We start from the raw sequence: 24,028 nt of genomic DNA on the forward strand, positions 1-24,028 counted from the left end.
CCTTGCTGAACAACATGTGTATGTGTGTGTGTGTATGTGTGTGTGTGCATCAGATGAGGACATCTGGGCTCGGATGTAATGTTCCTACAGCTGAATAGCTTGCCACCTCTCTGTGTACAGGCTCATGCCAGAGGAAAGATTGCCCAAGGGCAACCAGCAGCTGTGGGATTAGCTCAGTGTTTCAGCATCTGCTGAAGAGGAGGCAACAACTGAGGGGGAAAATCTGCAATTAATCAAATTAAAAGTTCCAAAAAAGGAAGTCAGCCTTTACTGAGCCCGCAATCAAAGCTGACACTCCAGTGCAGTGCTGAAGGAGCATTGCACTGTCGGAGGTGCTGTCTTTCAGATGAGATGTTAAACTGAGGCCCCTCCTTTCCTATAAGGTGGACGTAAAGGATTCCATGGCACTATTTCGAAGAAGAGCAGGGGAGTTCTCCTTGGTGTACTGGCAAATATCACTCTCTCAACCGACACCACTAAAACAGATTATCTGGTCTTTATCACATCGCTGCTTGTGGGAACTGGCTGTGTGCAAAATCTCTGCCACTGTCCTATATTACAACAGTGGCTACACTTCAAAATTATCTCATTAGCTGTAAAGCGCTTTGGGACGTCCTCGGGTCGTGAATACAAGTCTTCGTTTCATCTTTACTTTCTTACACATCTACTGAAAAGTCTGCATTTCTGGAAATCAGTTAAGATTCAGACTGGCTTTGAGGGCCCCATGTTTGAATAGTCTGCCATTACTTAACATCTAAGCCCACACATGAAGAGTGGGCACTTAAGCAAGATACTGAGGGATAGGCAGCACCAGGCAACCGAACCCCAATGAGAGTTGACGTCACCTATAAAGGGAGTAAAATAAACGGGAACGTTTTGTTTTACGGGACACTTTACACAGAAGCCAATGAGTACTCGAATAAGCACACTGATCAATCGAACACTAATGTGGGATCGCCATTTCAGTTCACGCTGGGAAACAGCTACAACATAATCTCCAGAAAGACGATAGTTATCAAGGATAAAAGATGATAAAAGAGAACACAATGCTAGAATCGCTTTGAACGTCATTTTGAAAAGATTCTAGAATTGTTACGAGGATATTAGTGAAATACAATAGTGCACCTCCAAACTTTTAGTACGAATAATTGTGGACAATCAACCAGTAGTGCAAATGTATATTGAGTCATACCTAGAAAGAGCATTTTGAGATTTCTCATCTATATGTATTCCACATGTACGCTGATGATACCTAACTCTACTTCACCACCACCTCTTTCAACCCCTCCACTACCTCTGTGTTGTCAGACGGTTACCTAGTCTTGGATGAGCCAAAATGTCTTCCATTTAAACATTGGGAAGACCGAAGCCAGTGTCATCAGTCCCCTCCACAAACTCCATTCCCTAACCACCAATTCCATCCCTGTCCCTGGCCACTATCTCAGGCTGAATCAGAGTGTTCACAACCTCGGTGTCTTATTTGACCTGGAGCGGAGCTCCCAGCCCCATATCCTCTTCATCACAAGGTTGTGTAATATTGTCCATCTCCAACTCTGCCTCAGCCCACCTGCTGCTGAAACCCTCAGCCAAACCTCTGCTTGCCTGTATCCAAACTCGCACCAAGTCCATTCACCAATTTACCCCTGTGCTCACTGACTTGCATTGGCTCGTGGTCCACCATCCCACCTTTCAAATCCTTCCATGGCTTCGCCCCTTCCTATCTCTGAAATCACTTCCAGCCCTACAACATACCAAGAACACTGCATTTCTCAAACTCCGGCCTCTTGTGCAACCACACTTCATTCGCCTCACCAGTGGCAGCCGTGCCTTCAGCTGTCTAGGACCTAAGCTCTGGAATTTCCTCCCCATACCTTTTTGCATCTCTACCTCTCTCTCCTCCTTTAAAACACTGCTCAAAACCTACCTCTTTGATCAAGCATTTGGTCACGTGTCCTAATGTCACCTTCTTTGCCTCGGTGTCAATTTTCTGTCTCATTACGATCCCGTAAAATGCCTTGGAACATTTTGCTACATTAAAGGCGCTATGCAAATGCATCTTATTATTGTTGTATAACGCTTAAGCAAAGTACCAGTGGTTACAGGTCTGTTACTCAGGGTGTTAGTGGTAACAATAATTTCAGGTGATGAATTAAGAGCATCACACAAGTTGCACATTACACAACTTTAATGTGCATTGACTTAAGTGTGATTGTTCCTATAATGTACTGGCAACAATATCCTAAAAAGGCCAAGCAGATTCTTAACTGTCTCTGGTCCTTTGGAGAGAACACTGCCCTTTTAAATTGAAGGAATGTTTGGCTCCTCTTCTTAAACAGACTATTCTTCTTCTTTCCCGCCCTTGCCTCCACCATCAAAACTACTTCCAAATGATCCCACGAGTGATTTCTGAACAATTGCAACTCAGTAGCAGAAGTTAAAAGTTAAGGAGCCAGGAATTCAGATAGGGCGAACATATAGATATGTAACGTAGACTCACTAAAAGAACCCAAGAAACGGCTCATACTCTCAACAAATTATCATCTTGTCAGCTGGTTGGACTCCGCCCCCACCCACCCCAACTCCAACCAACCACCACACTGAAACAAAATGGTTGAAAGTACATACTATCGAGCATCAACTGCATTTATAGATAAGAAGAGAAATATTACATACCTACACAATCACTGGCTTTCCTGTTGCATTGAGAGAATGTGCAATGCACCCCCCACCCCATCTAACCTGGTTAAAAAGGAAACTACTTAACAGCACCCAGTACTGACAAGCTTCCAGATGCAACCCTTCACACGTCAAATACACCGTGCCAATTTGTTAAGATTGTTTCTTTTAAATCCTCAGGTTTAACCAAAAAAATACTCCCATTCCCCATCCAACAATCAACATACAGTGTGACCAGGTTGGCACGGATGAAATTGAAGGTATTGGCGAGCTGGTTGATGTCAGGGGTGTTTCATGCTTTACCTGCACTAACAAACTTCCTGGTGTCAAAAAAGGGCTCCGCTTTTCACTATTAGCATTCTAGTCAGTGGCATCTTCACACAAGGCAATGCCGAGTTCTGGGGGAATGTGATAGGATCTAAAAGACTGCAGATGGAACAAAGGACAGCTGGAATTATTATTAACAAACGGTAAATATTTCGCCCCACACAGATTTCTCTGCGCTTGCAGGGAACAGTCACACATCTATCAGAGAGCGAAGCGAAACAAGTGTGAGGAGACGGAGGAGAAAATATTTTGCCATCGTACTTTGGAATGAAGCATTTTTTTTGACAAAACAAGATAGGTAACGATCAGAAAATGTAAGAGGAGTAGAGGTCACATCTCCCCTCAACTTCCAGCTGAACTCCTCCCTCCCCAACACACTTTATTGCCAGGATTTTTGCCCCGATTGTAGTTTTGGAGAAAACTTGCATTTTAAAAAGGGGGGGAAATGTCAACTTCTCAAAGAACGCTGGGCCGACTGATAAATCCAGGTAGTCAGATCAGATCAGACCCACCGTTACAAGTTACTACAGGCAGATAGGAACAGTAACGTTCTTCAGGGAATGCTAGCGCTGGCTGCTCCCTCAAATTCTCCTCCAAAAAGACAAATTGATGCTAACTTCTTGCATTACCGAGATTGTATTTTAAATGCAACTCTTAAGCATCCTTAATAAAAATAGCGATTTCAAATTTGCAATTGCAGTTTAAAAAAACAATAAACGTTCCTTCCCTTCACATCCTGCTGTTTCTCTACATTCAATATATTAAATATGATTTGGGATTTTTTTTTTAAACAGAAGAATCCGCGAACGAACGTGCTGAAAAGCAGTACTCACCGCTGCCTCGGAGTCCTGCACCAAAACTGTTAGCACCGATAGTATCAAGAAGACGCCAGCAGCAAGTTGGTCGAAGGTGAACGACTTTGCAAACTTCATTTTCCGGCTCTCGACTTGGGGGGCTGATCAACTGACTAGAATTGCACATCCACACATGTTCTGTGTGGAAATAGGGGGGGAAGAGAGAGACAGAAGGAAATAATACTGCTTAAAGAGAGAGGGAGGAAGAAATCAAGTGAGTATGTGTATGTGAGTGTGCAATAACCAGCCACAATTAGCCGCCCTCTCTCTCTCTCTCTCTCCCCTCTATCTACCAGCCTGGCACACACTACTCGCTCTCCTCTGATCTCCACGATCCGTCAGGAACTACTTCCTACAAACTGTACCACTTCGCAAGGGAAAAAAAGGCTTTAACCTGATGCGTTCAGAGAGAGTGTGTGTTGGGGGGGGGGTTTGAGCAATAAAATCAAATCACCTCCAAAAGGCGAATGGGACGTGAAGCCACGCCCCGACACACTGATCTCTTCTTCTTCAACCCCCCCGTTCCCGCTCCTATTGTTTTCTCCTCGCACAACTATTTATTCAGAAAGAGTGGGAAGAAAAAAAGTTTGGCAAACTTTCTTTGAGGGACTATTTTACTTTAGCGGCTATGTCAAAGACCATGCAAGTGCGTTTTGCAATGAATTAGAAGACATTGCTGTATGCTGGGGGCGGATTCGGGGAAATAATTTTGTTGCTAATGATAAAAAAGGAGTGAAGGGTGAGTATAAGTTATTAAGTTTCTCCATTTATTAAGGCATCGGTTCTTACAATGCATAAACGAGTTATTTGAACAATCGGATAGTGTGATTCAAAGGCTAGTAAATGCACTTGTGTCTGTTTTGTGATGTAAGATCTGTATTATCTATTGCAAATTGGGAGGGGGGGATTAATTGCAGTGGGGTTTTCTTTCCAAAAGTTTGAGCGTGTATGGAAACTCCTCCCCTTCCCCCTAGCACCTATCCCAGACTGTAAACGCTTGCATGGATTGTACTGGCGGAGAAGGGAGAAATAGGACTGGAGGCTGTGCTGGGATTATATTTCTGCCGCACGACTCCCAAATCCGCCTTCACATTGTTTGTTTTTAGCACGAGGTAGTGTTTATTCCTTAACGCGACAATTGTTTTTTTTGGGGCAAAATTATTTTGCATTTCAAACTTTTTTCTCTCTCTCTTCCCCTCTCCCCGAAGACGGCGAGGCACAGTCGTGATTGTTCAATGACCGGAGTAACACTATTCGATCGCTTGAAGGAGATCAAAAGACATCTCTGAAAGTCCCCCGTAAGGAGGCTGTGAACGAAACAAGTCCATCAAAATGAGCAACGGGTAAGTGAAAGTTCCCAGCCTTTGGAGCAAACTTTCTCCCCAGACTTTAAATCAGAGTTGCAGCAGTAAGAGGGAGCCGACTTGGAACTGTTACACTTGCCCTTGTCTGTTCTGATGCAGCTTCTGGTGGTGCAGATTGAGTTTCCAATACCTTGTTATCTTCTTTTCAGGATCCTGCTTATGGTCGTGGCTTGTTTGGCTGCCGATCTTATCCAAGCGGTGAGTTTCTGGGGAGGGGGAGGGTGTGTGTTTTTTTTAATGAATGTAATTTTGATCTTAAATTCATCAACTACTAGTTGTTCTTATTTCTGCGATCGGGCACGCTCCGTTCTTGCAAACATGTAAAAGTTTCTCTTTCCAAAAAAATTCTGGGCAACTCGAGCTTCAAAGGGATGCGGTTGTTGCTGCTATTTACGTTCGCCGGCAGCTCTCAAATATCTATCTACCCCGCAGCAACCAGCCTGGTATTAGAAAACGCCTTGATAGTGGTTAGAAGTTAAAGTGTGTTTTGTTTTAAAGAGATAACTTTAAAATATTTTTAAACCATAAGTGAAGGACTCTGAGGTTTGTTCAGGATAAAGTAAATTAAGCATCATTTTAAAGGTATCTTTTTTAAAACAATCGTTACACGTTAAACGTGAGATGTGAATTGTGTGTCTCAGCATCTGGAACAACTATTTGACCAAGCTGATCAAAAGAGTACTATAGGTGAGATTTTGCTCTTTTAGCCTGTAACTAGCATACACCCTCATTTTAAATTAGGGGTTGTTACCTGGTGGGACCTACTGGTAGTAGCATTTGGAACCTTCAATCCTGGGTTGAAACATTCAATGCAAAATACTTTATAGATTTAGCTCTCTTTACTGAGAAGCCACAGATGGAAGCCAGCACCTAGTTGCTAAGCCCATGGCAACATGCTGCAACAACAAATCAGTTTCAAAATCACATTGAATTGTCAAAATGTATTTGTGTTCGAAGAGTCCTGATTCCTGGGCAAGGGGAGGCAAATAAACAAATACTTAGTCCAATGCAAAGAATCACCTGCGTATTAACTGGTATCTAACCTATAATAATGACCTTTATATGGTGCGTCCTCTCTGGACTAGCGTTACATGCTTCCTGTGAACAACTGATGGAACGCTACTTTCAGAAAGCTGTAGTATTACATGGTAATGCACGAGACCATTAAATGGGACAAAAGTATCAAGGCAACTCCTAATCATGTAGATGTCACTCCCCCATCAAAACATAAAGTCTGTCTGAAAACAAGGAAAAATGAATACAAAACTGAACACACAAAATACTGTGTACGTATTGTATGTCAAGACCAATGTAATACACTCAGTTTCACACCTTTTGCATAGGTTGCTGGAATAGTACCCCTGACTGACTTTTCCTCTCCATAGACCAGGTGCTACTAGCAACAGTAGTGTGCTATCACTGCACTCTACTGAGATCAGCCAGTTCCAGCACAATGCAGGGATAGAACTTGGAGCTGGTTTGTATGGCTCAGTTTCACAATGGGCAATGCTTTAATCAGGAGCCTTGTAAATCACTAATATGTGCAGCCACTTGTGAGTAATGCATCCATCCGATGGTAAAATATTCATCCATCATGTGTATCTACTGCAGAATTATTTCCCAGAATTTGATTGTTGTGAAAATAAATTGCCAAAGTAACAATTCTTTTCAATGTATTCACTGATTCACATGGGTCGGGTGGTGTGAAAGCCAGTAATTCTTTAACACATCAAGCTCTATAGGAGAGTGGAGGGCTATTTTACTTTTTCACCCCTCCTCTCCTAAAGGTGCTGATTATGTTGGGGTACTTACATGGGCAATGGTTGCCCTCCAGTACCTTGCCCAAGTGGCCATTGTTTGGGTGTGTGTGTCTAGGTGATGAGTGTAGGCAGCTGATTTGGCAATCGGGTAGAGCTTCTAGTGGGGTCACTGGGTAGCAACCAGGAGTGGTGGGCCGATGGCTGATTTATACCCAATTAGCTGAGGAGTATCGAAGCTAATTGTAGTCCCCCACTACTAACACCTTGGATGAGATCAGCTAATTGAGCACAGACTGGGCGATTGGAGCTGGCACTTTCGTGGTCTGTATGGCTCAGGTCAATAGCAGGAAGTACATTTACACACAGAGGCCATCAGGCAGACTTAATGTAATGGTATTTATTCATAGTCAGATTTGCAGTGTTCATTCATTAAGAATCTGCACCAACAAGGGAAGAATGGTGTCTTAATCTTGCATATTTTCCTTACTATGTAAATTGGTCCCATTTAAGACATTATTGCATTTGATTATTGTGCACTTAGACTAACACAGGTCACACTTCTGAATAAACAGAATGTGCTGCTTGTGAGATAATGCAGATAAAAGAACAGTTTTACAAGCTTCTACAGAGGCAAAATGTGTGCTGCTGTGGAAGTTATTTGAAACATACACTTTCTAATTAAGATTGAGTGCTGTAACTGGATAACCTCGTCCAAAGTAGGTTTGTAAAAGAACAAATCTTTCGTATATGTACATGCATGCAAGATGTAAGCAAGTAAGCAGCTTTGCTTTCAGATATCTATAATTATTTCAAAATAAACTTTAAAAATAATTGCCTATAAGTATGGATCTCTGTATTGACAATGAGCTCAATGGGCATGATTACATTCAATGTACAGAACAGAAACAGGCCATTCAGCCCAACTGGCTCATGACAATGTTTATTCCCTGTACAACCTCCTCCGACCCCTCTTCACCTCCCCTTATCAGCATACCCTTCTATTCCTTTCTCCCTCACGTGTTTATCTAGCTTCCCCTTAAATGCATCTATGCTATTTGCCTCAACTACTCCATGAAGTAGCAAGTTCCACATTCTCACCGCGCTATGGATAAAGAGGTTTCTCCTGAATTCACTATTGGATTTATTGGTGACTATCTTATATGAATATCTTATATAGTGTTGGTCCAGAATGTGACTAACAGCAAAAGTTCCGAACCACCACTTTAAACACTTAATTTCACAATATATATTTCAAAGTTAAACTAGAAATGATTTAAAGATAATAATCTCATTTCTGGGTTCACCACCATGTCTGCTTCTGCCCTTGCTCAATCTCCACACACTTGCCCAGCAAGAGTAAAGGGATAGAAATCTGTAATAGAAACCTTGTCTGATTTTTCCTTCCGTAGCCCAGAGGCATTGAGCTCAATTGTATTGCTGCGAATTAAACCTAGGATCTTCTGGTTTATCTGGCTCAGTCGCACACTACCTTTACCAACTGAGCCATCAGAGGAGTTTCAAACAAAACTTGGAACCTATTCTTGTTGGTCAATCAAAACCTCAATTGCATTGGAGCCTGTAACTTACTCCCCCAGGTATTCTTCCTTATATAAAGTATCTGAACTGCTTGATTAGGTTCCAGACAGTAACTTACTTTTGGATCTCCATTCTATGTTTAATGAAAGGAGGGACAAAAGCAGTGATTAAATTCTACCTGACCACATGAAGCAGCTTCACATAAACTAAGTGGCAAATTGTGGGCTATTTGTTTATATTTTGAGACGGTCCAAGTCTAGTTTACCATAAACATGAAGTACTGCGCTCAACTCCTTGGGTGTTGTGAGTTTGCAGCAATTGCTGTGTTCATATGCCTTGCCCATTGAGCAATGGGAGGTAGCTTCCCTTCACATGGAAAATGGTCAACTTTATGGAGGGGGTAAGGCACTGGTAGAGATTGTCAGAGAAAATGTTAGACGAAGTCACCTGTCAGTCTTTTCAGGTTCTTCATTGTAGCCATCAAGAATTACAAAGGAAAAGGTCACTTCTCTGCCCTTTTTGGTTAAGAAAGGGAGGAAAACCTGAAGATTGGTGGAATTGAAAAAAAGAAGGGAATTGAAGAATTGTAAAAACAAAATGGTCATAACGACAGAATTTGAATAAATATAATCAGATGTAGCCATGGCTGTTAACATTGAGGAAATGTTAGATATGTAGTAACAAAGAAGGAGGTCAATTGCAAATCAATTTGAATAGCTGGACCTCTATTTATTGTTGAAGAGTCATATACATCAAGTTGCAGTATATTATTAAACCAAAATGAGGATCACTCCCTTTTTAAAATGTTAGTCAATCACCTGTAGCGTTGCGCACAGGGTGTCAAGACCAAGTGTCGTTTTCGGGTGATGCAGAGCTTGAAGGTGGGGAATAATTAGACCAAGCTTCAGATGTAATTTAGTCCCTCTTTCAGAATAATAAATGATGTTCTTATTTTTATATCTATCCGTTATAAAATCCTGTGTCATGCTATAATTACACCCTCTTACCAGTGGAGGCACTACAGCTCAGCCTCTGGCAGGAGGGTGTAATTACAGTGTGACAGATTTACCTAGGGAGTTTACATTATAAATGTGGATGTAGCAATTTGTAATGGGAAAAGTTAACAGGAAGCTTGTGCAGTCATAAGATTTTTCATATTGTTATGTTTCGGAATTCAAGCGTTGTGTAAATAATTTGCATAAATTGAAGGTTAAAGGGGCAGGGGTATAAATTCACCTTGGGTGGGAGCGCAAAACAGGCAATCGCGAATCAGCAGCCCACGGCAGCACTCTGCCCGTTTTTCTTTTCCATTGATTTCCATATTGATGAAATTGTGGAAGAAATAAATCCTAGAACTTTCTTTTCCAACTCAGTGCTGCATTATATGGTAGATTTATTCACCGAGTGATCAGGAGCACTCGCAAAGATTCTATTGGTTTTATTCCACACAAATTTTCTTCTAATTCTCTCCTTTCCTGAAGGCAGTGACTCTTATTGGGCAATGATGTCATTGACACTGGCCAACCTCCAGCACCTCACCAAGTGGCCATTCATAGGGCTGGATTTTCGGTTTTGCTGATTTCGGGGCGGTAACGGCGGCGGGGCGGTAAAGTTTGCACCGGGGAACAGTTTGTGCCTCAGTCAGCAAAATTCACCAGTCGGGCCCTGAGTATGGGGCGGAGCGCTAAGGGAGGCATTGCGTACCTCTCTTAAGGCACTAGGCCGGCTGAGCAACTGAAAATCCCGAGCTAAGCAGCTGACCTCATAACACTCTATGAGAGACCTGGGGGGGGGGGGGGGGAAACATGAAAAAAAATCATCAAAAACATTTCCAAAAAAAAACGTACGCCATCACAACATAAATCGCAAAAAAAGCCAATCACACTTACCTGAGGTCGACATTACTTACCTCCCTGCAGCCGCTACAGCTCGGACCACCAGCTTTCACAAGCGCTATGGATCGGGCAGCAGCCAAAAATCGAGCCGGTGTCACAACCGGGGGCGTTACACACCGGCTCGCCTCTTCCGGGCGGTAATGCTCCGCGCCCCATCGAAACCTGCACCAGAAGTTCCGGTGAGGTGCTAAAAGCTGGCCTCCGGCCCGGAAGTGCTACTGCCGCCTCTCCGGGGCGCTAATAGGGTCGGCAGAAGACTGAAAATCCAGCCTATAATGTTTGAACCAAGACAATTAAATGTAGGCAGGTTATTTACCATGGCGGTATCATAGCAGATACCTGATCCTGTCCTCACCTGACATGGACACACACTCACACATTTTCTAGGAGGGTTCACTGGATATTGATCAAGATCAGGAACGCTGGCTGACACTTTACCTCTTCCCAACCTAGAGGTTTGAGGCCAGTTGAAGCACCTCTACCACCATCCATTGGCTGAGATCAGTCAAACCAGCACAGCCCAGATATCAAAGGGATTCTATTTCTATCCAGTTACTTCTGAACTACACACTTTCAAGTCAAGAAGTGTATAAACACAATAGCGTTCTGAAAACTACGGTGGAATGTTAGAATGTTATGGATGGTTAGGCATCACACTGGGTCCCAGTCACAAAGGTTGAGTCTGTACAGTCGAACAGAAGAGAAAGCTTGTCTATAAAACGATTGATGTTGTGTTGGCAGCAATTAAGTCTGGTTTAGGTTAATTTGATATACATGTATGGACAATAGCATAACATTGAGGTATTTTGCAATCACAATGGGTGGTATAAATGTCATGAAAAATGCAGCCCAGGACACCAACTGCAGCATAAATTCAGATTGATCACTTACGTCAGGGGCGACACAACAAGATTTGACTAAGAGGGAGTCTGACTGGGTCTGTGGACAATTGATCTCTCACTTTGTTCGCTGCTCTCTCCTAATCTAACTATGCTGATTTGTGCTCGGTTTGCGCCTTATGGCTCCTGCCAGATTTCTGGCATCTCACCTGAGAGCCCGTTCCACATATGTGAACCTTGACGTTGAGGGACGAAAATGGTGCACTCCCGTTGCAACTTCAACGTGAGGACTTTGGCCAAAAAATGGATATGCCAGATTCCCGCCTACACTACGAGTTCCTGCCAGGCTCTGTAAGGGACCTGGGGGCCGAAATTGCCCCTTTCCTTGAGGCCTGTTACCATCGCAAATCAGCGACCACGCTGCGGAGTGGAGTGGCTGCTGACTTTTTGTGGAATGGCCGCTGCTAGCCCAATTGCCCTTCTAAGGTTTCCCGGCGGTGCCCCGGCCCCCAACTGCTCCACTGCTGCCGATCCGTGGTAAGTGCGTCATCACCGTGCGCACCGCCGATTTACCCCCCCCAACGACGACATTCCCCTCTGAAAATCTTTGGCCCGTCCGGTGGTGGCAAAACCTGTTTTTTCCCGGTGGTCCAGTGAGGCTGTGGCCTTCTGCAATGACGGTGCGGTTTCCCTTAAAGGGGAGGATGCACTGCCGTTGCCGTCATGTTTTTTTTTGTCGGCCGACTGCCATGTCGGCTCGACAGTTATGCCCCCGGGTTCGGCTGGGCCTACAACAGGCAGCCTGGCACCCCCTCTTGAGTGCCAGGCTGCTGGCCCAGCCGAAACCATCCTTGGCGGCCCAGTGGGCCGAAGTTTTAAAATCGCGAAGACTCTCCCCTTTTAGTGAAGGGGAGAGCTGTGGTGATGCAGCGCCGTGATGACGTCATCGCGGCGGTCACTCCATACCACCACAAACTTCCGCCCCTCAGGTGTTGCCACAGCTGCGTATTCGCCCTTCTCATGCAGTCACCGCCCCCATTAAGAGCAACTTCTGGATCTGAATTAAAAAAACGAGCGGAATTTCACTCAAGGAACAACCTCGACCACAGTGGCGGTAAAAACCATTGAAACGGGGTACGTACTTGCACCTTGTTTCGGGCGTGGGGCAATTTCGGCCCCCAGGACTCCTTATGTCGGGAGTTTCCATGCTCCAGCCCTTAGTCGGGACCTCGTGTACGATTGACTTAAGCACAACTGGTCTCATCACGTGTACCTGCACAATGCAAGCAAAAGTGGGGCCAAGACCCTTGAAGATGAGGAGCCCAAAAACTGTTTGGGTTGGGGAGGGGGGTGGTTTGAAGTGACCCCCTTTGTAAGAGGGCTGTCCAGCCACCATGAATGATCTTCTAGACTAGTGACCTGGCTCCTCTCAGTCAGCTACTGCCAGCGTTTCTGAAGTCTTTGGCAGTGGGAAGACGCCATAGGCCCACTCCTGATGGTCCTGCCTTCTGACTGCAGAAATGCGGGCATAGTGGGGTGGGGGTGTAACTGTGTGGTTCACGCCCGCCTCCCCCCCATTGACTTTTCAGGCCTGAGGATTGACAATGAATGTCGAAGGCATCATGGCGACCTGCTCCTGTCCTCGCCTCACATCTACACATGTGCACTTCCCATCAGAACTCTCTGGTTAGTCATCAGGGACAAGAAGCCTGGCTGATTTCTTTTTTATTCCCTAACCCAAAGATGCTTGATGCTAGTCATAGTACATCTGCTGCCATCATCATTGAGATCAACTAACTCAGAACAAAGAGACGATCTAACCTGCAATCTTTTGAGTCTGAATGGCTCAGGTCCACACTGGGCAGTGCATTTCTCCAACTGAGCCATTAGGGGTGCCAGCCTGGTTTAAATTAATTTGATCGGGACATTAGTGTTCCCCTGTCATTTTATGTCATCTCTTCAAGTGGGATAGATGACATGATAAATGGTTGACTTGGCTTCAGTCTTCCACCACTATGGGTATCATCTTGGAGCCATAAACTCCAAAAGACCCTGCTGACCTCCCCATATTAGAGAACTATAATACAGAAGCACTTCTGCAGATGGGGAAGAAAGAAAGGAAGTGGAGCAGAAGTACTAGTTAAGGAGAATGTTACAGTGCTGGAGAGAGAGGATGTACTGGAGGGCTCAAGCACAGAATCAATTTGGTTAGAGTTAAGAAATAATAGAGGTGCCATTGCACTACTACCTGTATTCTTTTGACCACCAACTAGTGGGATATAGAGAAGCAAATTTGCAGGGAAATTACAGAGAGGTCCATGAACAAAAGAGTAGTAATAATGGGGGACTTCAATTATCCTAATATAGACTGGGATAATAATAGCATAAAGGGCAGAGAGGGGGAGGAATTTCTGAAGTATGTTCAGGAGAACTTTCTTGATCAGTATGTTTCTGGACCAATGAGGAAGGAGGCATTGCTGGATCTGGTCCTGGGGAATGAGGTAGGTCAAGTGAAGCAAGTGTCAGTAGGTGAACATTTAGGGAACAGTGATAATAGTATAATAAGGTTTAGATTAGCTATGGAAAAGGACAGGGAGCAATCTAGAGTAAAAATATTTAATTGGAGGAAGGCAAATTTCAGTGGGTTGAAAAGCATCTGGCCCGGGTAAATTGGAATCAAAGATTGGCATGCAAAACTGTAATTTAACAATGGGCTGCCTTTAAAGAGGAGATGGTTCGGGTAGAGTCGAGGTACATTCCCACTAGGGGGAAAGGTAGGGCAACCAATGCCAGAGCTCTCTGGATGACAAAAGAGATAGAGAGTAAGGTGAAGCAGAAAAAGAATGTGTATGACAGATGTCAGGTTGCGAATACAAGTGAGAATTAAGCTGTAAGTAGGAAGTTCAGAGGGGAAGTGAAAAAGAAAATTAGAGGGGCAAAAAGAGAGTATGAGAATAGATTGGCAGCTAACATAAAAGGGAATTTAAAAGTCTTCTATAGGCATATAAATAATAAATGGTTAGTAAAAGGAGGGGTGGGGCCGATTAGGAACCAAAAGGAGATCTACACATGGAGGCAGAGGGTATGGCTGAGGTACCAAGGAAAAAGATGCTGCCAAAGTCATACTGAAAGAGGAGGTAGTGGAGATACTGGATGAGATAAGAATTTAGAAACATAGAAAATAGGTGCAGGAGTAGGCCATTCGGCCTTTTGAGCCTGCACCGCCATTCAACAAGATCATGGCTGATCATCCACCCCAGCACCTCCCCCCCCACGCCCCCTCCACACCCCCCGACCCACCCCACCCCCCAGCCACGAGGACCACATCCAACTCCCTCCCGAACACATCCAATGAACTGGCATCAACAACTCTCCGCGGCAGGGAACCCCACAGGCCAACAACTCCCCGAGTGAAGAAGTCTCTCCCAATCCCAGCCCCAAACAGCCGACCCCCCATCCCAAGAGCGTGCCCCCCCCCCCCCCCCCGGCTCCGGACCCACCCAACACCGGGAACACTCCCGCCGCACCCAACCCACCCCGTCCCGTCAGAATCCTTCCCAAATGCCGAACACCCCCGGATGTCGAGCCCCCAGCCCCGGCCACCCCGGAGCCACGCCCCCGCGACGCCAACCACACCACATCCACCAACCGCCATCTGCGCAGTCAACCCGTCCACCCCACTCTGAACACTCCCCGCACCGAGGCACAGAGCCCCCAGGCCCGCCCCTCCAACACACTTCACCCCCCCAGACCTCCGCTGCAATGTGGCCCCTCCTGTCCCCTGCCCTGGGTTTCTCTGCCCCCCCCCACCTCCACCACTCTCCCCTCCATCCCTGGCCCCCATCTCCCCTCAACTTCCCTCTGCCTCCCCGCACAGGCTCCCATCTTGGGGGCGGTAACCTTCTAGGGCTGGGAATTTTAGCCCACAGCGTGGAAGCCCTGCTCCTGCCGCAGAATTGGCCTTACCACCCCTCAATGGAAGCGGAGTGCAATTTCCCACACTCCACTTCCTTTGGGGGCAGTTACCGGGGCACGACTGGATGCTCCTGTGACAGTTTGAACTGGTGCTCTCCACTCTCCCGTCCTGTGACAGTTTAGAAAGGTACTAGAAAGACAAGGTACTAGAAAGGCTGGCTGTACTTAATGTAGATAAGTCACCAGGACCAGATGGGATGCACCCTAGGATGCTGAGGGAGGTTACGGAGGAAATCACGGAGGTACTCGCCATAATCTTCCAATCCTCCTTAGATACCGGGATGGTGCTAGAGGACCGGAGAATTGCAAAGGTTACACCCTTGTTCAAAAAAGGATGTAAGGATAAATACAGCAACTGCAGGCCAGTCATTTTAACTTTGGGAGTGGGGAAGCATTTGGAAATGATAATCAGGGACAAAGTTAACAGTCACTTGAACAAGTGTGGATTAATTAAGGAAAGCCAGCCCGGATTTGTTAAAGGCAAATCATGTTTAACTAACTTGATTGAGTTTTTTGATAACAGAGAAGGCCAATGAGAGCAATGCGGTTGACGTGTAAATAGATATCCAAAAGGCATTTGATAAAGTGCCACATAATAGGCTTGCCAGCAAAGTTGAAGCCCATGGAATAAAAGGGACAGTGGCAGCATGGATACGAATTTGGCTAAGTGACAGGAAACAGAGAGTAGTTGTGAACGGTTGTTTTTCGGTCTAGCGGTATACAGTGGTGTTCCCCAGAGGCCGGTACTAGGACCACTGCTTTTCTTGACATATATTAATGACTTGGATTTGGAAGTACACGGCACAATTTCAAAATTTTCAGATGACACAAAACTTGGAAGTACAGTGAACAGTGAGGAGGATAGTGATAGATTTCAAGAAGACATAGACAGGGTGGTGAAATGGACAGACACGTGGCAGATGAAATTTAACGCAGTAAAGTGCCAAGTGATACACTTTGGTGGGAAGAATGAGGAGAGACAATATAAACTTAAGGGTACAATTCTAAAGGGGTGCATGAACAGAGAGACCTGGGGCTATATGTGCACAAATTGTTAAAGGTGGCAGGGCAGGTTGAGAAAGTGTTAAAAAAGCATACGGGATCCTGGGCTTCATAAATAGAGGCATAGAGTACAAAAGCAAGGAAGATATGATGAACCTGTATAAAGCACTGATTCGGCCTCAACTGGAGTACTGTGTCCAATTCTGGGCACCGCACTTTAGGAAGGATGTGAAGGCCTTAGCGAGGGTGCAGAAAAGGTTGACAAGAATGATTATAGGGATGAAGTTACGTGGATAGACTGGAGAAGCCGGTGTTGTTCTCCTTACAGCAGAGAAGGTCGAGAGGAGTTTTGATAGAGATGTTCAAAATCATGAGTAGATAGAAGGAAACTGTTCCCATTGTCGGGAGGGTCAAGAACCAGAGGACACAGATTCAAGGTGATTGACAAAAGGACCAAAGGCAACATGAGGAAAAGTCTTTTTATGCAGCGAGTGGTTTGGATTCAGAATGCTCTGCCTGAAAGAATGGTGCAGGCTGACTCAGTCGTGGCTTTAAAACGTGAATTGGCTTCGTACCTGAAGGAAATAAATCTGCAGGAAAGCACAGGGGAGCGGAACTAGCTGAGGTGCTGTTGCAGAGAGCCAGCATGGGTTCAACAAACCGAGTGGCCTCCTTCTGTGCTGTAACCATAGCCACGGTAAAATAGGCATAATCTGCCATTGCTTTGCTTGGGTGGTTTTGCCCTAAAACCAACCTTGATGATAGGTTTTGTCTTCATTGGCGTAAATAAATTGAAAGGTAATGCATCTATTGGAAGTAATGACTCCTCCAAAATGCTATACATTGCATCACACAGAGGCTTATCTAGATCCAGCCCGCCTGGGATAAGTACAGACGACACGGCTTTTATTTGTTTGGCTGATCACTTCAAGGAGGGTTTCATGTGAAAACAATAATATTCCACACCCACTCGCTCTTCAGCATCTGCAGTGCTGCTTGCCAGCCATTGTCTGCTTTGATGCCCTCACAGCCACACAGCTGGAGCTGCTTACTGTTCTCTTGCAATACAGGAATGGCTACAGGTGCACCTTATCAGTCTGTGTGCCAAAAGCATTGTCATGCACAAAACACTGGCTGTTATTTGCTCCTGAGGCTAAATCTGGGATGTGTTGGTATGCAAAATAAACTATTCATTCATTTTGACTTTTTTTTGTTTGTGAATCTTTTGCGCTTGTCAGGGTGAGGTGCTGAGGAATGGGCCAGCATTAAGCATTCCCAGGTCAGGTATATCAGGGTTAAATAGAGAATAGAGCTTCCTCTACTCTGACCCAACACCATGCCTCTGCTGCAACCTTGGCACAGCACCTTCTACTGCACCAGTGTGGCATCTCCCGTTCCCCCCCCCCCCCCCCACCAACCAACTTGTGGCCTTTCTGAGTGTGATTGCCAAATTAGTGGTAATCCTTGCCACTGGACCAAGGCCAAGCTGGTGTGCAACGGCCACCACACGTTAAAAAAATCCACAGACAGGCATCTTCCACCCTTCAGGTAGTTCGGGATCTGGTATATTAGTTCGGGATCTGGAACATTGAAACACCTGTGAACTCATCCCTTTTTGGCGTGGAAGCAAGTCATCCTCACTTCGAGGGACTGCCTATGATGATGATAAGTGGTAATTAGCATTGTATTGGGGCAATTTTGTGGTGCAGCACGTGGCCACTTGAAATTAGATTGATTTTGGCCGTCAGACAGAGGGGACTTTCATCCCGACAGTGGTGCTAGAAGTGAAAGGGCCGCGTGTCCCGCCCAGTCCCTTACCATTATTTTTAAATTGAGAATCATAGATGACGGTGCCACGTCCATATTGCCAAACACTGCCCCCGGTGGAAAAAAAGTCAGAAGAAAACAAGTGAATTAAGAATTGGTGAAGACGTGACATTGGCCCTGAAATTCTGGTCGGAAGCTTCTTTCGGACGAACGCTTCCAACCGGAGAATTTTTCCGAAAGTACCTGGTGGCCCCGGACGAGCGTGGAATTCCAGTGGGGTGGTCTTCTCTTCCTGCGCTGCGAAGCGCGCTCCCGTCCTCGAGGTTCCCTTGCAGAAGAAGCAGTCACGTGTGACTGCTCAACCAATCAGGTACAGTATTCTCAATTAACAGCAATGTGAACTCCGTATCTACGAGTTCTCATTGCTATTAATTGAGAGAAAAAAAACAAACACAATAACACCAAATAAAATAAACAACACACTTCACATAGTTAAAATTAATTGAAATTAAAGTTAATAAATATTTTGGAGAAAATGTTTTTTTCCGAGATTTAAAAAAGTTTTTAAAATTATGGTTTAAAATATATTTAACGCAGTGGGCAGGGTTTTTAAACATAAAATGTGTTTTTTTATGTTTAATTTTTTATGTTTTAAGTGTGTTTTAAAACTCTTACACCTGTAAAAGTAGGCTATGTGCCTGCCTTTATCTAGCACAAGAGTTTTGAGGACATTTGCTGGGCAAGATATGGGTAAATCCCGCAATCTTGCCCCAGCAAATGTCCTCGTTCCCGATCTGCAGACGATCTGTCAAGCTAGAGCTCGACAGATTGGAAAAGCCGGTTTTCAGCGCATTGTCCACTGAAAACTGACTTTTGCGATGCCTTCCCGGGTCCGTACACACCGTACGGACCCGGGAGGCCGGAATTCCTGGGCCATTAACTTTGGGTTTTAAAAGGTTGTATATCATGGAAGGAAAGGAAGAGAGTGAATTCCAGTTTTTAAAGGTCTAGGAAACAGTGACCCATTTTCCTGGGTTGGGGAGCATTACTCCAATGGCCAATTCCCATGGGATCCTGCCAGTACAAGGGAGGAGGAAGTGACAGTCCTGCAGCAAGACACCAGGAGAGGAGGGGGCCATTTTAAAGAGGCCAGAAGATCCTGCAAGAACTTTATTAAAACATTTTGAAAAAGGCTCCAAATGAGCTGAAAAATCTCAAAGAAGTGGTGAGGCACCATAAGGGAGGGAAAAGATTCCGCTGCTGGCCCCCCACCCCCTCCTCTCCAAAAGGGGATTTTAGTGGATCTTCCGTATCCCACTCCTTTCCTGGGGTCAGTGATATTGGCAGGGAAATGGGGTGGGTACCATGTTGGAGTTATTTGGCCAAGGGCAACCTAAATCACGGTGGTAAAACAACAACAACTTGTCTTTTTTTAGCACCTTTAACGTAGTGAAATGTCCCAAGGCGCTTCACAGGAGTATTAGGAGAAAAAAATTTGACACCGAGCCACATAAGTAGAAATGAGGGCAGGTGAACAGAAGCTTGGTTTTAAGGAGTGTCTTGAAGGAGGAAGAGAGGCGGAGAGGTTTAGGCAGGGAATTCTAAAACTTAGGGCCTAGGCAACTGAAGGCACGGCCACCAATAATTAGACGATTATTATCAGGGATGCTCAAGAGGGCAGAATTAGAAGAGCGCCAATATCTCAGGGGCTGAAGGAGATTACAAAGGGAGGGAAGCTTTCTTCGGTGGTGGTAAGGGCAGAGATACCACGATAAGCTTTCTCGCCCAATTTTTCTTCATTTTCTGTCGCTGTACTCGGGTGGTTTGCTGTTGGTCTTTGCTGCTCCGCTCGAACCCGGCCTTCAGTGTCTGCAACGGGGCCCCACGCTCACAGCCCGGCCCGGGACACAGGGGGTCCATGGGGGCAGGGGGTGAGGGGGGGACAAAGGATGAGGGGGGGACAGAGGGTGAGTACAGGACAGAGGGTGAGGGAGGGGACAGAGGGTGAGGGAGGGGACAGAGGGTGAGGGAGGGGACAGAGGGTGAGGGGGGGGGAGACAGAGGGTGAGGGGTGGACAGAGGGTGAGAGGTGGACAGAGGGTGAGGGGGGACAGAGGGTGAGGGGTGGACAGAGGGTGAGGGGGGGACAGAGGGTGAGGGGGACAGAGAGTGAGCGGGGGACAGAGAGTGAGGGGGGGGGACAGAGGGTGAGGGAGGGACAGAGGGTGAGGGGGGTACAGAGGGTGAGGACAGGACAGAGAGTGAGGGGGGGACAGAGAGTGAGGGGGGGACAGAGAGTGAGGGGGGGGACAGAGGGTGATGGAGGGATCAGAGGGTGAGGTAGGGGACAGAGGGTGAGGGAGGGGACAGAGGGTGATGGAGGGATCAGAGGGTGAGGTAGGGGACAGAGGGTGAGGGAGGGGACAGAGGGTGAGGAAGGGGACAGAGGGTGAGGGAGGGGACAGAGGGTGAGGGGGGGGACAGGGTGAGGGGGGGACAGAGGGTGAGGGAGGGGACAGAGGGTGAGGGGTGGACAGAAGGTGAGGGGGAGGGGGGACAGAGGGTGAGGGGTGGACAGAAGGTGAGGGGGAGGGGGGACAGAGGGTGAGGGGGCCGAAGAGAGTTGTTGATGCCAGTTCATTGGATATATTCAAGAGGGAGTTAGATATGGCCCTTACGGCTAAAGGGATCAAGGGGTATGGAGAGAAAGCAGGAAAGGGGTACTGAGGGAATGATCAGCCATGATCTTATTGAATTGTGGTGCAGGCTCAAAGGGCCGAATGGCCTACTCCCACACCTATTTTCTATGTTTCTATGTTTGAGGAAACTCCAGCCCTCGCTGTCTAGGTAGCACACAAAAGTAGATTCGCTGACTCCATGCTCCCAGTGCGGATTCTGTTCCCGGCGGGGGCGGGTTTCGGAGGGAGGGCCACAACGCAATGGCAATGATTGTCTGAGCTGCAATAACTTCGAGTGCGGCTGTCCAAGTTCACCGAATTTACCCTATTAAGAATGGCCGCTCATGTGAGGCTTCATCGGATGGCACACACCCATGGAACTGTCACCAAGCCTTCAGAAGTTATGGGAAAGTTGCAGGAATGGGAAGAAACAAACAAAGGATTATAAAGTTGTTGTAAATGGTTTGATTGTTGAAGGTGTTAGAGAGGTGAGGGAAGGTTATTCAGTAAGGCTCCAACAAAATTAAGCAAGCGTGTCTGGGGATCAGAGACCTTTGAGCACCCTCTGTGACCAGTTACATAGAAACAAAGGCCTTTACTCAGGCTGCTCAATCTATCCTCATGGTCTGAGATGATATTTCGAGACAGGAGAACCGAGGAAATCACATTATATAATCAAACAACCGTGGGATTCTGGGATGTATCCTTTGAAACTCCATTAAAAAATGTAATTAAAAAGCATGACTGAGGAAGTAAATGCTATCCAGATTAGCGGCGCTTCTCTCTGTTCATGATGTGAGGATGTGCCATGAGATGACAAAGCTTTAATTCACAGGCTGTTATTTGCACCACCGAGACTGTATTATTTCAGGTGCGGCAGGTGCTCAGCATAGAAGTCTGGAGAGGGCAGGTCTAAAAAGCCGGACTGGAGGCAGGAGGAGAGCATTAATGATTGATAATGACTGACGGACTGGAGCCTAGAAACAACGTTCAGCTTCAGTGTGTTTTGTTTTTAGCAGTTATAGGGTCAAAGTGCACTTCCTCCCCTTCCCCTAAAGCTTCTCCCAAGTGTTGAATAAACTCAACTTTGTGTGTGTGTGTGAGTGTGAGTGTGAGTGTCTTTCAATGTAAGGGGAGTATTTCAGCTGCCTCACTTTTATGATGTTCTCTCTGATTTCCTGTCTCAGTACATTTCTCCACTGATCTGATTCACTTGCTGTGTTCACTCCCCAATCTCTGTCTCTAATCTGAGCTAGTTCTCCCAGCTCCGCTCTCCACTTCGTTCTTTCATCCCTCACCTGGTTTTCTGTCTGGCTTGCACTCCCCGCCTTTTATGTTCCTGTTTTACTTTTTGCTCTTCTCTGAATCATCACATCAGTCAGAAAGCAGACTGCTAGCGTTCAGACATGTATTTATTTCTCTGTTTCCTTCTTGTGCAGCATCTGACTTTCACTTCACAATCCGCGGTAGGTTGCTGGACATTTGGAAGTAGATGTTCCTAGAGCACTGACTGATTCTTGGGGTACAGTTCCACGGGCACCGGCAACCTCCAGTACCGAGCCCAACTGCTTATTCATCGTGCAGGAGCCTCGTCAGCAGCTGTAGACAGGCTATTCTCCAGAGGGAGGGAGATCGCTCAAGTCTTATCTTGTCCTCTCTCAATGTCCACATATGGAAACCCTGGCTGACTATTCCTCTCCTGAAGGGCATGGAAGCGAATTATTGCAAGTCTACCACTGCCCTGCAGCAGAGATTATGGGCTGAAAGCGGAAGGAGCAGGGTACCTGAAATGGAATGGGGGGCTTACCCACAGCCCACCTGCCTCGATCCTGCCGACTGCCATTTTAAAATATAGGTGCTAAGAACACCCGCCCAAAGCCGACGGGGTCCTTGTTTATAAATGCAGCTCGGGTCCCAGTGACGATATTGGGAGCCGACTGCAATATTAACCCCAGGCCTGCACTGGGATGCCCGTCCGCCAGGCCTTACCTGTCAGGAACAGGAGCCGGGGTAGTAGAGGTTTCACGTCCCCGTCCGCAATCGCCTGCGGACCCCACCGACATTCCCCCACTCTCAGTTGACCCTCCGGGGAGTTAAAATTGCTCCCAATCCGGAGTGTCTGTTATCTGTATAGTTCAGTTCCACAATTACCAGCTGAGCCAGAAACAGTTAAATAAAGGAATAAATGGCGCCATTAACCGCTGCCCCAGTGCTATCATGACAGCAACTCAGCTGTACCACTGCTGATTCTCACCAGCCACAGAAAGTCTCAATGGTGTAATGCACCGCTGTGCCTCACAGTTACTTCTGGTAAAACTACAGACCAACAATTAAAACCATATCAGGGCTTTATGTTTAAACTCGTGTGCCGTTGGCCAAGCATGTGGCGACTTGAACCCTTTTTGCCAACTGTCAGCATTGACACTGGTTCTACTAGACTCGGAAGACCTATCAGAGAAGTAATGAAGGGAGAATGAATGACAAGTGTAATTGATCAGCCAAATTCATGCCAGCAGCTTATTACCAGAGTGTGCCTCTGACTTGGGCCAGTTCAAGACAGTACTTGCCATCACTGACAGAGATGGGTGACTGCAACTATCAGTTATGTTGAATTGTGTGCATTTCTTATTATCAGCTTGTCCTGCAGCTGTGTTTAGAAGATGAGTTAATACCTGGTGTGTGTCAGTTATAATAAAAGAAAGTCTTGCATTTATATAGCACCCTTCATGACCACCAGATGTCCCAAAGCGCTTTACAGCCAATGAAGCACTTTTGAAGTGCAGTCACTGTTGGAATGTTGGAAACGTGGCAGCTAATTTGTTCACAACAAGCTCCCACATACAGCAATGTGATAATGACCAGATAATCTGTTTTAGTGATGTTGATTGAGGGTTAAATATTAGCCAGGACACCAGGGAGAACTCCCCAGCTCTTCTTCGAAATAGTGCCATGGGATCTTTTACATCCACCTGTGAGAGCAGATGGGGCCTCGGTTTAACATCTCATCTGCAAGATGGCATGTCCGACAGTGCAGCAGTCCCTCAGCACTGCAGTGGGGTGGGGTATCAGCCTAGATTTTTGTGCTCAAGTCCCTGGAGTGGGACTTGAACCCACAACTTTCTGACTCAGAGGTGAGAGTGTTACTCACTGAGCCACAGCCGACACTACAATGGACCACAAATGATTGGCATGGAAGCAGTCTGTTAATGTAAGCTTTGGTGCACTTTAATAAACCTTTCAGAAGTAGAAGAAATGAGGATACTTTAAATCTGATGCATAAATCACATCTATGTGAATGTTCTTTTATCTTCTTAATACATGACTTATGTCGTGCATTGTAGAATGCACGGCTCAG

The 24,028-nt window shown here is 46.1% G+C and overlaps 2 protein-coding genes across 6 annotated transcripts in view; one reads left to right on the forward strand and one right to left on the reverse strand.

Moving 5' to 3' along the window:
• Positions 1 to 4,223, reverse strand: part of col4a5 (collagen, type IV, alpha 5 (Alport syndrome)) — a 291,814-nt gene extending 287,591 nt beyond the window's left edge. Inside the window, exon 1 of the mRNA XM_070882799.1 lies at positions 3,837 to 4,223. Within this exon, the coding sequence (XP_070738900.1) occupies positions 3,837 to 3,935 (99 nt within the window). The 5' untranslated portion in view covers positions 3,936 to 4,223. The remainder of the gene's footprint in view (positions 1 to 3,836) is intronic.
• col4a6 (collagen, type IV, alpha 6) overlaps positions 1 to 24,028 on the forward strand; it is a 575,180-nt gene that overhangs the window by 92,763 nt on the left and 458,389 nt on the right. For 3 of the 5 annotated variants that reach the window (XM_070882796.1, XM_070882793.1, XM_070882797.1), the window contains exons 1-3: positions 4,856 to 4,969; positions 5,066 to 5,200; positions 5,371 to 5,419. In XM_070882796.1, coding sequence (XP_070738897.1) covers positions 5,190 to 5,200; positions 5,371 to 5,419 — 60 coding nt within the window. In that variant the 5' untranslated portion in view covers positions 4,856 to 4,969; positions 5,066 to 5,189. Of the gene's footprint in view, positions 1 to 4,427; positions 4,597 to 4,855; positions 4,970 to 5,065; positions 5,201 to 5,370; positions 5,420 to 24,028 lie in introns of those variants that run through there. The other 2 variants (XM_070882794.1, XM_070882795.1) reach the window with 2 other exon arrangements.

Source organism: Pristiophorus japonicus, chromosome 6 (genome assembly GCF_044704955.1).
Source record: "Pristiophorus japonicus isolate sPriJap1 chromosome 6, sPriJap1.hap1, whole genome shotgun sequence".
In the NCBI taxonomy this organism is placed as follows: Eukaryota; Metazoa; Chordata; class Chondrichthyes; family Pristiophoridae; genus Pristiophorus; species Pristiophorus japonicus.